Raw genomic sequence first — 11445 nt, 5'->3', positions numbered from 1 at the left:
TATATACTTTATTGAATATTGTTTTGATTGTTTAAGCGCTTTGTGACCCTGGTCTGGAAAAGCGCTATACAAATAAAAATTACTTACTTACTTACTTATATATATACAATATATATACACATACATATATATATATATATATATATATATATATATATATATATTAAAACTGTTGTTTTCCCTTCTGGTTCAAAATATAATTCAAGTTTATTAAACTGTACAAGGATTGAACACATGGAAACAGCATTAATACTGTATATTAAACTTCTTGACTTTCTTTTTAAATCAAATACATACATTCAAGTTCAAATGTTATATATCATATCATTGGAATTCATAGTGACATAGACTTCAAACAACTTCACTTCATTCTAGTAGGAAAAAAAATTATTTACACAGTTAAGTGAAATAAATATAATTAAAAGTTGTAAACAATAGTGTAGATTATCAATTAGATATTATCTAATGTTTTTTTAGTGCGAGTACTTTCTCTTAATGGCGTTTATTTTCTTATGGATTCGTATTTGTAATAGAAAATATACGCAGTTTTGTGATTCACATCCAAAACCTTTGAGTTCTTAAGAAAAAATTGACGTAAATATTTTATTTATTTAATTTTTGTGTAATGTGTTGCTATGACTGAAGAGGCAGAATTGTTCCTGTGAAAGAAAAGTAGACAACTTTAAGACAACACTTAAAGATAAGCGGAGGATTAATCTTACGTGAGGGTCTCAGTCGTAGAGCTCGGCTGAAGTACTTGGGGAGCAGGATTCCCTCCGAGTCTCCGGCGGTCAACAGCACCTGGTTCTCCGACCAGAAGAACTCGACACCGTCTGGGAAGCGAAACAAAGCGTCTGTAAAGAAAGTATCTAAGATTTTCCACAATGAGTCGAACCTTCAAGAGCCTTCTGCACGTCCACGAACACAGCCAGGTCACAGTCTCTCCTCATCCCTGAGAAAGACCAGATGTAACGACCGTCCTCAAGAGTCGATCGAAAACCTTCTCACCGCTGATGACGCCGTCCTCGCCCGGCAGCCCCGGGGCCAGATGGATGTGGGTCCTCCTCACGCGACTGAGACCCCGCTGCCTGATGGAGGTCCAGTGACGCATGTAGGAGCCGTGGACCGCCTCGACCGGACAGTCGGGTGAACCCGCCAGCACCGGCTTCAACTCCAGGTCCTTCACCTGCACTCAGGTATTTTGAGGTTAGAGGTGAGAGTCTTTATACGGAGCGACGACACATTAGGTTTGATCTGAAGCATTAAGTACGTAAAGTGTTCCTTAAAATGAGATTAAAAAAAAGAAATGCTAAAAAGAGTTTTGTTTTTAACTTGTAAAAATGGCAGAAGTGCATTTAAAAATGATTAATAATCAGGGTGTTGTTTATTGGCAAGAATCTGGAGATACATAACGATACAGGGGCAACGATACGATACATTGTGATACTGTAGTAACAAGTATATATTTGTAGTATTGTCGAGTACTTGATTCTGGTGTTGCAGAATTTACAGACCACATGACTCTTGACGAAGTCGTAACTGATTTCATTTGTTTTTAAAACAACATATTTCGAAACATCAGCTTTAAAAGATGCTGGAGTCGACTGTATCCTCTCGTCCTCAGTCATCCCACGATTTCATTGTTAATTTAGCTGCGTAGGACGTAATGACTACTTCGATCTGGCGGCCAGGAGTTTAATCGCAAAAGAAAAATAAGCAAACAGTGAATATTTGCGTGTTAATTGTAAGTAAAACATCATATTATTCAAATGTATTGAAATATAAACCATAAAAGAACAGTCGTCAAAATAAAATGTGTTTTGAAAGCGGTTGAAAACTTCTGTTGATTATTTACAACTGTATCCTCTCGTCCTCAGTCTTCGGCGACATCGTTCTTTAAGAATCAGAATACGTTTATTGCGTTCGTTGTCGTTTCCCGGATTTTGAGGTATTCAATTGTATTTAATAAAAAGACTGCTGCCATCTAGTGGCCGGAGGTGTAATTTGCAACTCAAAAATTAACAAACACCGTAATTATTTGCATGTTAAAAATAATTCGAAAATTTCATTTCATTTATTTTATACACATTTTATTGACATATAAACCATCAAAGTACTATAATAAAAACAAAACATGATTTGTAAACCTAATAGAAATAAATACATTTAAAAAGAAAAAAGAAGAATTTAAAAGAAAATATTTAATACTAAAAATCAATATATTGATGTTGAATATCAATACAGTATTGTGGAAAAATGAGTGTATTGATGTTTTCTTAAACCACCATTATTAATTATGTGACATTTTCATAGGTTTTCATACCTGCACCGAATGGCCTTGATTGGCTCTGATCTGCAGGCGGCCATCTTGTTGGTGAGGACAGAGCTTGAAGCGCTGCTTGTCGTTCGTGGCCACGACTCTCTGGACGTCCTGGAGCGAGTAGGAGCGGAACTGTGGCAGAGCGAGGAGGTCGTCCACGAAAAGGAAGCCGTCTGCAGACACAATATTATTATTTGAATTTTAGTGTGTGTTAAAAAACAGTGATGCATTTATGCTCAATCGTTTTTTTTCCCCCCGAAACTAGTTTTATTGTCAACTTTCTTTCTAATAATATGAGAAGGTCAATAAAAAACACAACAATAAAATAATTAAACGTGGAAGCCTGTGTTTTTTAACTGTTTCCTTCAACCGAGGAAAATCTCTAAACTCAGGAAAATGGAGTCACAATGGTGTCTCTCGGCAGCGAGTATTCTGACCCGCTCTGGTAGGAGGACTCGCATTTCCCCCGATCCTTAAAACTCTGCATTGGCTGCCTATTGACTGCAGGAAGTCTAATTGCAACTCAAAAATGAACAAACGCGGTCAATTTTAAATATAGAATAGCTTTATTTTACTTTGAACAAAATGTAAAAAATAGATGAACTATGATAAAAAAGAATCTGTTTTGAAAGCCTAAAATAATTAAATCAAAAACTGATAAAGGGCTTTTGAATACTGATACAGAATATTGAGAAAAGAAATGTTGCGATATATATCGTTCAAGTTTACTTTAAAAAAAATGAACCTTTAAAATAGGGAAATTGAGTGAAACACAACCTTTATATGATTTATTTTTAAGTTTTATTTTTAAGTTTTTATCAGTAGGTTTAAAGATATATAGTATTTATATATATATATATATATATATATATATATATATATATATATATATATATATATATATTTACATTTGTGGAAATCAAAGTCACAAACCTGACAGAAAAAAATAAAATAAAAATAGTAATAGTAATAATTTGGGGAATAACCTAAAGAAATATATTGTTTTACTAAGAAGCTTTTACGAATATAGTTGGCCGTAAACCAACACTAAAATACGTATTATAATAGCTAGTTTATCCGTTTATAATAATAATAATAATAATAATAATACAATAGAATAGTTTGAACCTGACCTGAGCTCAAGTGCAGACCCAGCTGGTTCGCTCCATGACGGAGAGCAAACGAGAGAGCTTTCGAGAGCCTGACATCTTTGTCCTAGGATAGAATAAATAAAAACACTTGAAATATTATTATTTTTTAAACGTTTTAGCTCCTTTTAAAAGAAAGTGTCAAACTGCTCACCTCTTCACCACTTCCTCTCTTTCCTCTTCCTCTTCTAGCCCCTCGACCTCTTTCCATGTCGACTTTACGTATCTTCAAATAAACAATAATGACAAAAAAATGACAAAAATACTCGCTGAAAATACAGTTTCGTTCAATAAACTAGTCCATGTTGTTGTACTCCGTGCTTTACCTGCCACTGGGGGGCGCTGTGGTCTTGTCGGAAACCCGGAAATGAAACTTCTGTTATGGGAAGTGCTGTTATCTTTGCTGAGTGAGTCAATTCATCACAACTCCGCGCAAAGAGTCGATTCTCCGTCGGGACTTCAGGAGAAAAGAAATACGAACCAGGTTAAATCTTGAAGAAATATTAAGTAAGATTCAGCGTAAACTATTTTCGTACAAAAACATCTGGATGACTTTGGAAAGTGTTTTATGAGTCACTTGTGTTCGCTCGTGAAATGATCCGTCCGTAGAAACCGTGTCGTCTACTTGTTAACGCCACACAGCTCTGGGTGAGTCACTAACATAAACACTCGAACATAAACACTCGTGATAAACGTGGTTTAAATGTTTATTTTCTGATCGATCGTTGTTCAATTAAAGTGTAAAGGTTCACCATTGAGTTCGATAGAGAAAAACATGATTGTTTTGCACAGGTAGGAATTTACTAGAGACGTCTTTTTGCATCATCATTGTTGGATATCTTAAAGAAAAAGAAGAATATTCTGACGTCATGTTGTTGTTTTAACGTTTCACCAAGAATTCGTTTCATTTATAAATTTTATATTTCCTGTGTCAGTAACTAAAACGAAGACACAGACCTCACAATAACAATGATCGTAAACATCAAAATGTGAAAATACTTTCTGATAAAAACTAATATTTAACTTGAATATGTGTGTATTTGCCATAGATTGTACAATTTTGAGTGTGTAGGAGTGAAGTGAAAGTATAAAGTATGATATTCTAGTCCATGTTAATATTTGTATCCTTTGTTATTTGTCTTTGATCTACAGTATGTTCTTTATCTTTAGACTTAGATTGTGTCATTTTAAACTTACTTTTTATGGAAACTTTTTTCTTGTTTTAATATTAATTTTTATGAATTATCGTCTGTATTGCTATTTGGAAAAACAATTTCCCGAAGAAGACCTCCTGAGGGATCAATAAAGTTCTATCTATCTATCTTATGATCCACTCATAATAATGGTTATGACTGTAGCAATAAATTAATCTAATGATACGATATAATCTTTCTACGATACGATTCGATCACTGCGATATATTTCAATGTAACGACGCTGATGAAACGTGTTACACTAAAATAAAATGCACTTCTAACTGAACAGTGAAACTCAAACACTGAAGTGACCAACAGGGATTTCCAAATGTTATACGTTTAGGGACGTTTTTCATCCATTTATGGCCTTTTTTTAGTTAATATAAATGTTTTATGTGTGAAACAAATTCGTTTAACTGAAGATTTGTTCACTTTTAAAGGAGACTTTCATGTATGCAACGTGTTTGGTCGTCATAGGAAGCGCCCCGACTGAAATTGTAGTCCCACCGGCTGTATCCTCTCGTCCTCAGTCATCACATGAGCGCCCGACTGAAATTGTAGTCCGACCGGCTGTATCCTCTCGTCCTCAGTCATCACATGAGCGCCCGACTGAAATTGTAGTCCGACCGGCTTTATCCTCTCGTCCTCAGTCATCACATGAGCGCCCGACTGAAATTGTAGTCCGACCGGCTTTATCCTCTCGTCCTCAGTCATCACATGAGCGCCCGACTGAAATTGTAGTCCCACCGGCTGTATCCTCTCGTCCTCAGTCATCACATGAGCGCCCGACTGAAATTGTAGTCCGACCGGCTTTATCCTCTCGTCCTCAGTCATCACATGAGCGCCCGACTGAAATTGTAGTCCGACCGGCTGTATCCTCTCGTCCTCAGTCATCACATGAGCACCCGACTGAAATTGTAGTCCCACCGGCTTTATCCTCTCGTCCTCAGTCATCACATGAGCGCCCGACTGAAATTGTAGTCCAACCGGCTGTATCCTCTCGTCCTCAGTCATCACATGAGCGCCCGACTGAAATTGTAGTCCGACCGGCTGTATCCTCTCGTCCTCAGTCATCACATGAGCGCCCGACTGAAATTGTTGTCCGACCAGCTGTATCCTCTCATCCTCAGTCATCACATGAGCGCCCGACTGAAATTGTAGTCCGACCGGCTGTATCCTCTCGTCCTCAGTCATCACATGTGTGCCCGACTGAAATTGTAGTCCGACCGACTGTATCCTCTCGTCCTCAGTCATCACATGAGCGCCCGACTGAAATTGTAGTCCCACCGGCTGTATCCTCTCGACCTCAGTCATCACATGAGCGCCCGACTGAAATTGTAGTCCAACCGGCTGTATCCTCTCGTCCTCAGTCATCACATGAGCGCCCGACTGAAATTGTAGTCCGACCGGCTGTATCCTCTCGTCCTCAGTCATCACATGAGCGCCCGACTGAAATTGTAGTCCCACCGGCTGTATCCTCTCGTCCTCAATCATCACATGAGCGCCCGACTGAAATTGTAGTCCGACCGGCTTTATCCTCTCGTCCTCAGTCATCACATGAGCGCCCGACTGAAATTGTAGTCCGACCGACTGTATCCTCTCGTCCTCAGTCATCACATGTGTGCCCGACTGAAATTGTAGTCCGACCGACTGTATCCTCTCGTCCTCAGTCATCACATGAGCGCCCAACTGAAATTGTAGTACCACTGGCTGTATCCTCTCGTCCTCAGTCATTACATAGGCTTCTCGCAGGATTTTAATTTTTCTTTAGCTGCATAAGTTTTTATAAGGTTTAGTTGCAACAAAATAATTACTAGTCACTGTGAATATTTCAATGTTAATTGTAATTTATATATACTGCTGTTGAATATCGATGCATTTAAATATTACGATATCTGAGCGCATCAATATTTCCTGCAACCCTAATAATTGTATTATCTGATCATCTAGAGAGAAGATGGAGTTCCCTCTGCATTCCCAGCAGCTGCTCTCAGCTCTACGTACTCAACGCCAGCAAGGGTTCCTCTGCGACTGCACCGTCCTGGTGGGATCTTCTCGCTTCCTGGCCCACGGCGCCGTCTTGGCGTCCTGCTCGCCGTACTTCCACATGTTCTTCTCGGACTCCCCGGGCGGCGGCGGCGCGTTGAGCGTCACCCTGGATGACGACATCGTCACGCCCGAGGCCTTCGGCTCCGTCCTGGACTTCATCTACGAGGGCGTGCTGCCGCTGGAGGTCTCGGTGCCCGTGGAGGACGTCCTGGCGGCGGCCAGCTTCCTGCACATGAACGCCGTGGTCAGGCTGTGCAGGAAGCGCCTGCAGAGGAGAGGACCTCAGGCCGAGGCCGACAGCACCAGGTCCGAAGATGGCGTGAAAACATCAGGGCGGGTGGAGATGAACTCCGGGGTCGAGCAGACCCCACCGACGGATCCGTCGACTCACGTCGCCATGGCGGCGGATGTGACTCGAGTCAAGATCTCCGAGAGCCCCGACGTCGCCGATACGACTCAACCCTGCACGGAGTCCTCGCCGCTGCTGCCCATCATAGAGCTGGTGCACAGTCAGGGCGCCGAACACTTCCTGCTCGCTCGCGAAGGTCATTCCAACGTGAGGTCGGACCTTCAAGCCGAGGTTCTGTGCAGCCCCTGCAGCTCCACGGAGACCTCCAGGTAAAATGATTTAAGTCTGATTTGTAGTTTGAATTTAACGACACTTTCGATTTATTATCAAGCATCGGATCTTTTATCATTGAACTCAATAATTGTTTACTGAAAAGTTGAATTTAGTTTTTTCAATAATTGATTTAAAAAGTTGAATATTTTCAATAATAACATCCTTTTTTTATTTATTTATTTTTACTAATATTTGTATTAGTTTTAGACCAAACTAATTAATAACGGGCATTTATAAAATGCATAAGAATGCAGAATAAACCATCTCAATATGATGATCGTCATCAAAACCGAAAAGATCAAAAAGAAAAAACAACACAAAGTTGACATAATAAATATACAAGCAAAATAAAACGACAAAAAAAGTGCCCTCTCCTTCCTACCCACAAGTGATAGTCTGATGGAGCTTCATGAAGCAGTGTCATTATTTTCAGAGTCCACTAGATGGCGTCTCTGAACTATTTTCCTTTGTTTTGAACAACTTTCTAATAAAATAATCACATCAATTTTCCACTGGTGGCGCCACCTACTGACCTCTACACAACAACTACACTGTTTCATGAAGCTTCATCAGACCATCACTACTACCCACAGTCTGTCAACTAGAAACCAATAAACTGATTTTTTTATTTTAACAAACCATTTTTAAAATAAAGAAAATAATTCATGGATAATAAACATTTTTTTTACACTTTTAAGATTCTTTGAATATATATATTTATATATATATTTATTTATTATTTGTATTGTCTGGTGGAACAATTGTAAGCTTGAATATAGAAACAAAAAGGTTGGAATTGTTGGAATTACAAAAATAAACTTTGTGTTCATTCAATTCATTAATTTTTATTCATATTATTTATTTTAATTTAATTAATTCAATGATTCCAAACAAAAATAATTCAATGGTTAAAAATTTCAAAGTTTAAAAAAGTTTAATTTGTTTTTTAATAATTTATTTAAAAAGTTGAATATTTTCCATAATAACTACCCTTTTTTTTGTTTACCAAATATTTTTACTATTTTAGACCAAACAAATTAATAACAGGCATTTATGAAAATGCATAAGAATGCAGAATATTCCATAAACCATCTCAATATGATCATCATCATCAAAACCGAAAAGATAAACAAGAAAAAACATAATAAATATATAAGCAATATAAAATGAACACTAATAAAGTACTTTCCTTCCTACCCACTGTCTGTCAACTAGAAACCATTTTTTTTATATATATATTTTAACAAACCATATTTTAAAATAAAGAAAATAATTCATGGATAATTAATTTTCTTTTACACTTTTAAGATTCTTTGAATATTTTCAATTTCAATTAATTCCTTTTTACACATAGATTGATATTCTACGTCAAATAATTCCAAATACAATTTCTAAATCCCTTTTTTTTTGTTCAAAATATCTGGCTGAAGAATTGTAAGCTTGAATATAGAAAGAAAAAAGGGTTGGAATTGTTGGAATTATAAAAAATAAACTTAAATTCATTGATTTTTATTCATATTATTATTTTTTATTTAATCTTTCAATTTAGAAAATTATTTAATTCAATGATTCCAAACAAAAATAATTCAATGTTAAAAATAATCTGATGTCACTGATGGATGTCAATAGATTTATGCCACGACAATCAGATGATTTTTGTAAAATATCTTAAAATATAGATGGATGGATGGATGGATGGATGGAGAGATTAGATGGATGGATGGATGGAGAGATTAGATGGATGGAGAGATGGATGGATGGATGGATGGATGGATGGATGGATGGATGGAGAGATTAGATAGATGGATGGATGGAGGGATAAGATAGACTTTATTGATTGAAATATCTTCTATATATTCTATTTCTACAGCAGCCAACAACCATCTTCTTCCTCCCTGCCTCCTCTGGGTCTCATCGCTGACCCAGCAACAGGCGCCCTCATGCCATTCCCAGTTTCACACCTTCCACACACCGAGTCCGTTCACTGTCAAAGTCCAGCATTGAGTCACCCAGAGTGCGTCCAAGTCAAGGTGGAAGCCATCGTGATCTCTGACGAGGAGCTGGAGGAGGCCAGAGAAGAGGGTCTGATGGCGGAGGTGGAGGACTCTGAAGAAGACCTCATGGAGGACGAGACCAGCAGCGCTCGGTATCTTTCCTTCCAGCACACGAGAGCTTTACCGATGACCTCCCACTCCTCGTTCTCGCCGTCCTCCTCCACGTCCGGAGTCGGACGCCCGTCCCGGCCGGACGGCTCGTTCCCCCCGGCGCCGCTCTTCCACTCCAGGCAGACCTCGGATCAGCCCGTGTACTTCCAGGACCTCCAGGAAGGAGGGAACTTTGCGGAGGACGTGCCGACGTGCGCCGTCTGCGGGAAGACCTTCTCCTGCACGTACACCCTGAGGCGTCACGCCATCGTGCACACCAGGCAGCGCCCGTACGAGTGTCAGTACTGCTTCCGCAGCTACACGCAGTCGGGGGATCTGTACCGGCACATCCGGAGGGTCCACGACCAGACGCTGCCCGCCAAACGCAGCAGGACGGACGTGACGCCGCAGGCGACGCCGCAGTTGAACGATCAGATCGGAGGCTCGTGAATGTGTTCTTCAGTTCATTCCTATGTTCTCCCTGTGTTTACACCGGTTTCCTCCCACAGTCCAAAAACATACAGAGGTTGATTGGGGAACTTTGGGGAAATTGTCTGTTGGTATGAGTGTGTGTGTGAATGGTTGTCTGTCTTTGTGTTCCCCATGACAGACTGGCGTCCTGTCCAGGGTGTCCCCCGCCTCTCCTGCAACCCCCGGATTAAGCGGAACAGAAAACGAATGAATGAATGACGTGTGCAATTGAGTATTTTTATGGAGACTCTGTTTACAAAATTGTCCACAGCGCCCCCTACTGGAAGATGTGACAATACCTGCTTTAGTCAGGGCAAGAGTACGGTGGCCAGGAATTGCAAAACACACGCTGAAGCAACATTTAAAGTTCCTGTAAGACATGTGAAAACTACATTTTTACAATTTCCTGAAACAAAGTTTCTTCCTGAAACAAATGTAAAACATCTTAAACGGATTTAACATTTTCTAAAAAAAAATATTTAACCTTTGAAACAAATTTACAATTTCAGAAAATAAATTCACAAATTTCCAATTTCCAGAATTTAATGTACAAACGAAAACAGATTCAAAATTTCCTGAAAAAATGTTTAACCTCTGAAAAAGAATAACAATTTCTTATAGAAAATGAGTCAAATTTACCATTTCCTGAAACACATTAGCAAACTTTGCAACACATTTAAAACAAATGTACAATTTCTTGAAACAAATGTTCTATTTCCAGAAATTAATGTACAAACTCTAAAACAGATTCACAACTTCCTGAAGCCATTTTACAAACTGAAACAAATTTAAATTCTTCTGTGACAAATATTGAACCTCAGGATCACATTTTACAATTTCTTGAGACAAATTTTTTAAAAACTTGAAGTAAATTTACAATTACCTAATCAAGTTTTAATGAATTTACAGTTTCCTGAAACAATTTTACAAGCTAAAACAAAATTCCAATCTCATGAGACAAATGTACAAACTCTGAAACAAATGTACAATTTCCTGAAATTGTACATTTTTTGGTTTTAAAATGTGTTTTTCACTTCTGGGCCACCGTACAAGGGCCCTGCTTGGTCAAGAGTGAATCCATGCAAAGCTCTATATTCGCCTAAGCTGCTGTTTTATTTGGGAGCAAATTGGAAAAAAAGACCATATGAAAAACCGGCTTCTAAATTTGCTGCTTTTTCATTTTGTGCCAGAAAAGCTGCAGATGTAACAAATCTCCTTAAACCCTGTGGGCAAGAGAGTAGATCACAGTCGCTATATGTAGTGGTGGTGATCTGTGACTAGATTTGTACTGTTTAATGTGACTTTAAATACCTTTCTTTTTTTTATCAAATGTTACATCTATTTATAGTTCTGTTGTTGTTACACCAGTTTTTCATAATCGTTCATGTAATAAAAACATGTTTACATGACGACAGTGACGGTGAATATTTTCAATGATAACACAAGATGAATTATAAAACATATATATATATATATTTGCGAGTAAATTTGTAAC

At 38.5% G+C, this 11445-nt stretch overlaps 2 protein-coding genes across 4 annotated transcripts; one reads left to right on the top strand and one right to left on the bottom strand.

Moving 5' to 3' along the window:
* Positions 1-14: 14 nt before the first annotated feature.
* Positions 15-3789, bottom strand: trpt1 (tRNA phosphotransferase 1). The gene is given in 7 exon segments (XM_087798863.1): positions 15-659; positions 723-833; positions 896-958; positions 961-1186; positions 2324-2493; positions 3454-3535; positions 3623-3789. Coding segments are annotated over 7 exon segments (735 nt in total). The 5' UTR covers positions 3680-3789; the 3' UTR covers positions 15-633.
* A 133-nt stretch (positions 3790-3922) lies between these two features.
* Positions 3923-11359, top strand: zbtb3 (zinc finger and BTB domain containing 3). Of its 3 annotated transcripts, none has more exons than XM_087798890.1 (3): positions 3923-3975; positions 6615-7331; positions 9206-11359. In XM_087798890.1, exons 2-3 carry the CDS (start codon positions 6622-6624, stop codon positions 9927-9929), a joined length of 1434 nt encoding a protein of 477 aa, XP_087655016.1. In that variant the 5' UTR covers positions 3923-3975; positions 6615-6621; the 3' UTR covers positions 9930-11359. The 3 variants fall into 3 exon arrangements, with proteins under 3 accessions (XP_087655016.1, XP_087655015.1, XP_087655014.1); XM_087798889.1 differs by lacking the exon at positions 3923-3975 and adding an exon at positions 4036-4116; XM_087798888.1 differs by lacking the exon at positions 3923-3975 and adding an exon at positions 4143-4260.
* The last annotated feature ends 86 nt before the right edge of the window (positions 11360-11445 follow it).

Source organism: Callionymus lyra, chromosome 9 (assembly GCF_982586985.1).
Source record: "Callionymus lyra chromosome 9, fCalLyr1.hap1.1, whole genome shotgun sequence".
NCBI lineage: Eukaryota > Metazoa > Chordata > Actinopteri > Syngnathiformes > Callionymidae > Callionymus > Callionymus lyra.
This window is presented reverse-complemented; position numbering and strand designations above follow the sequence as displayed.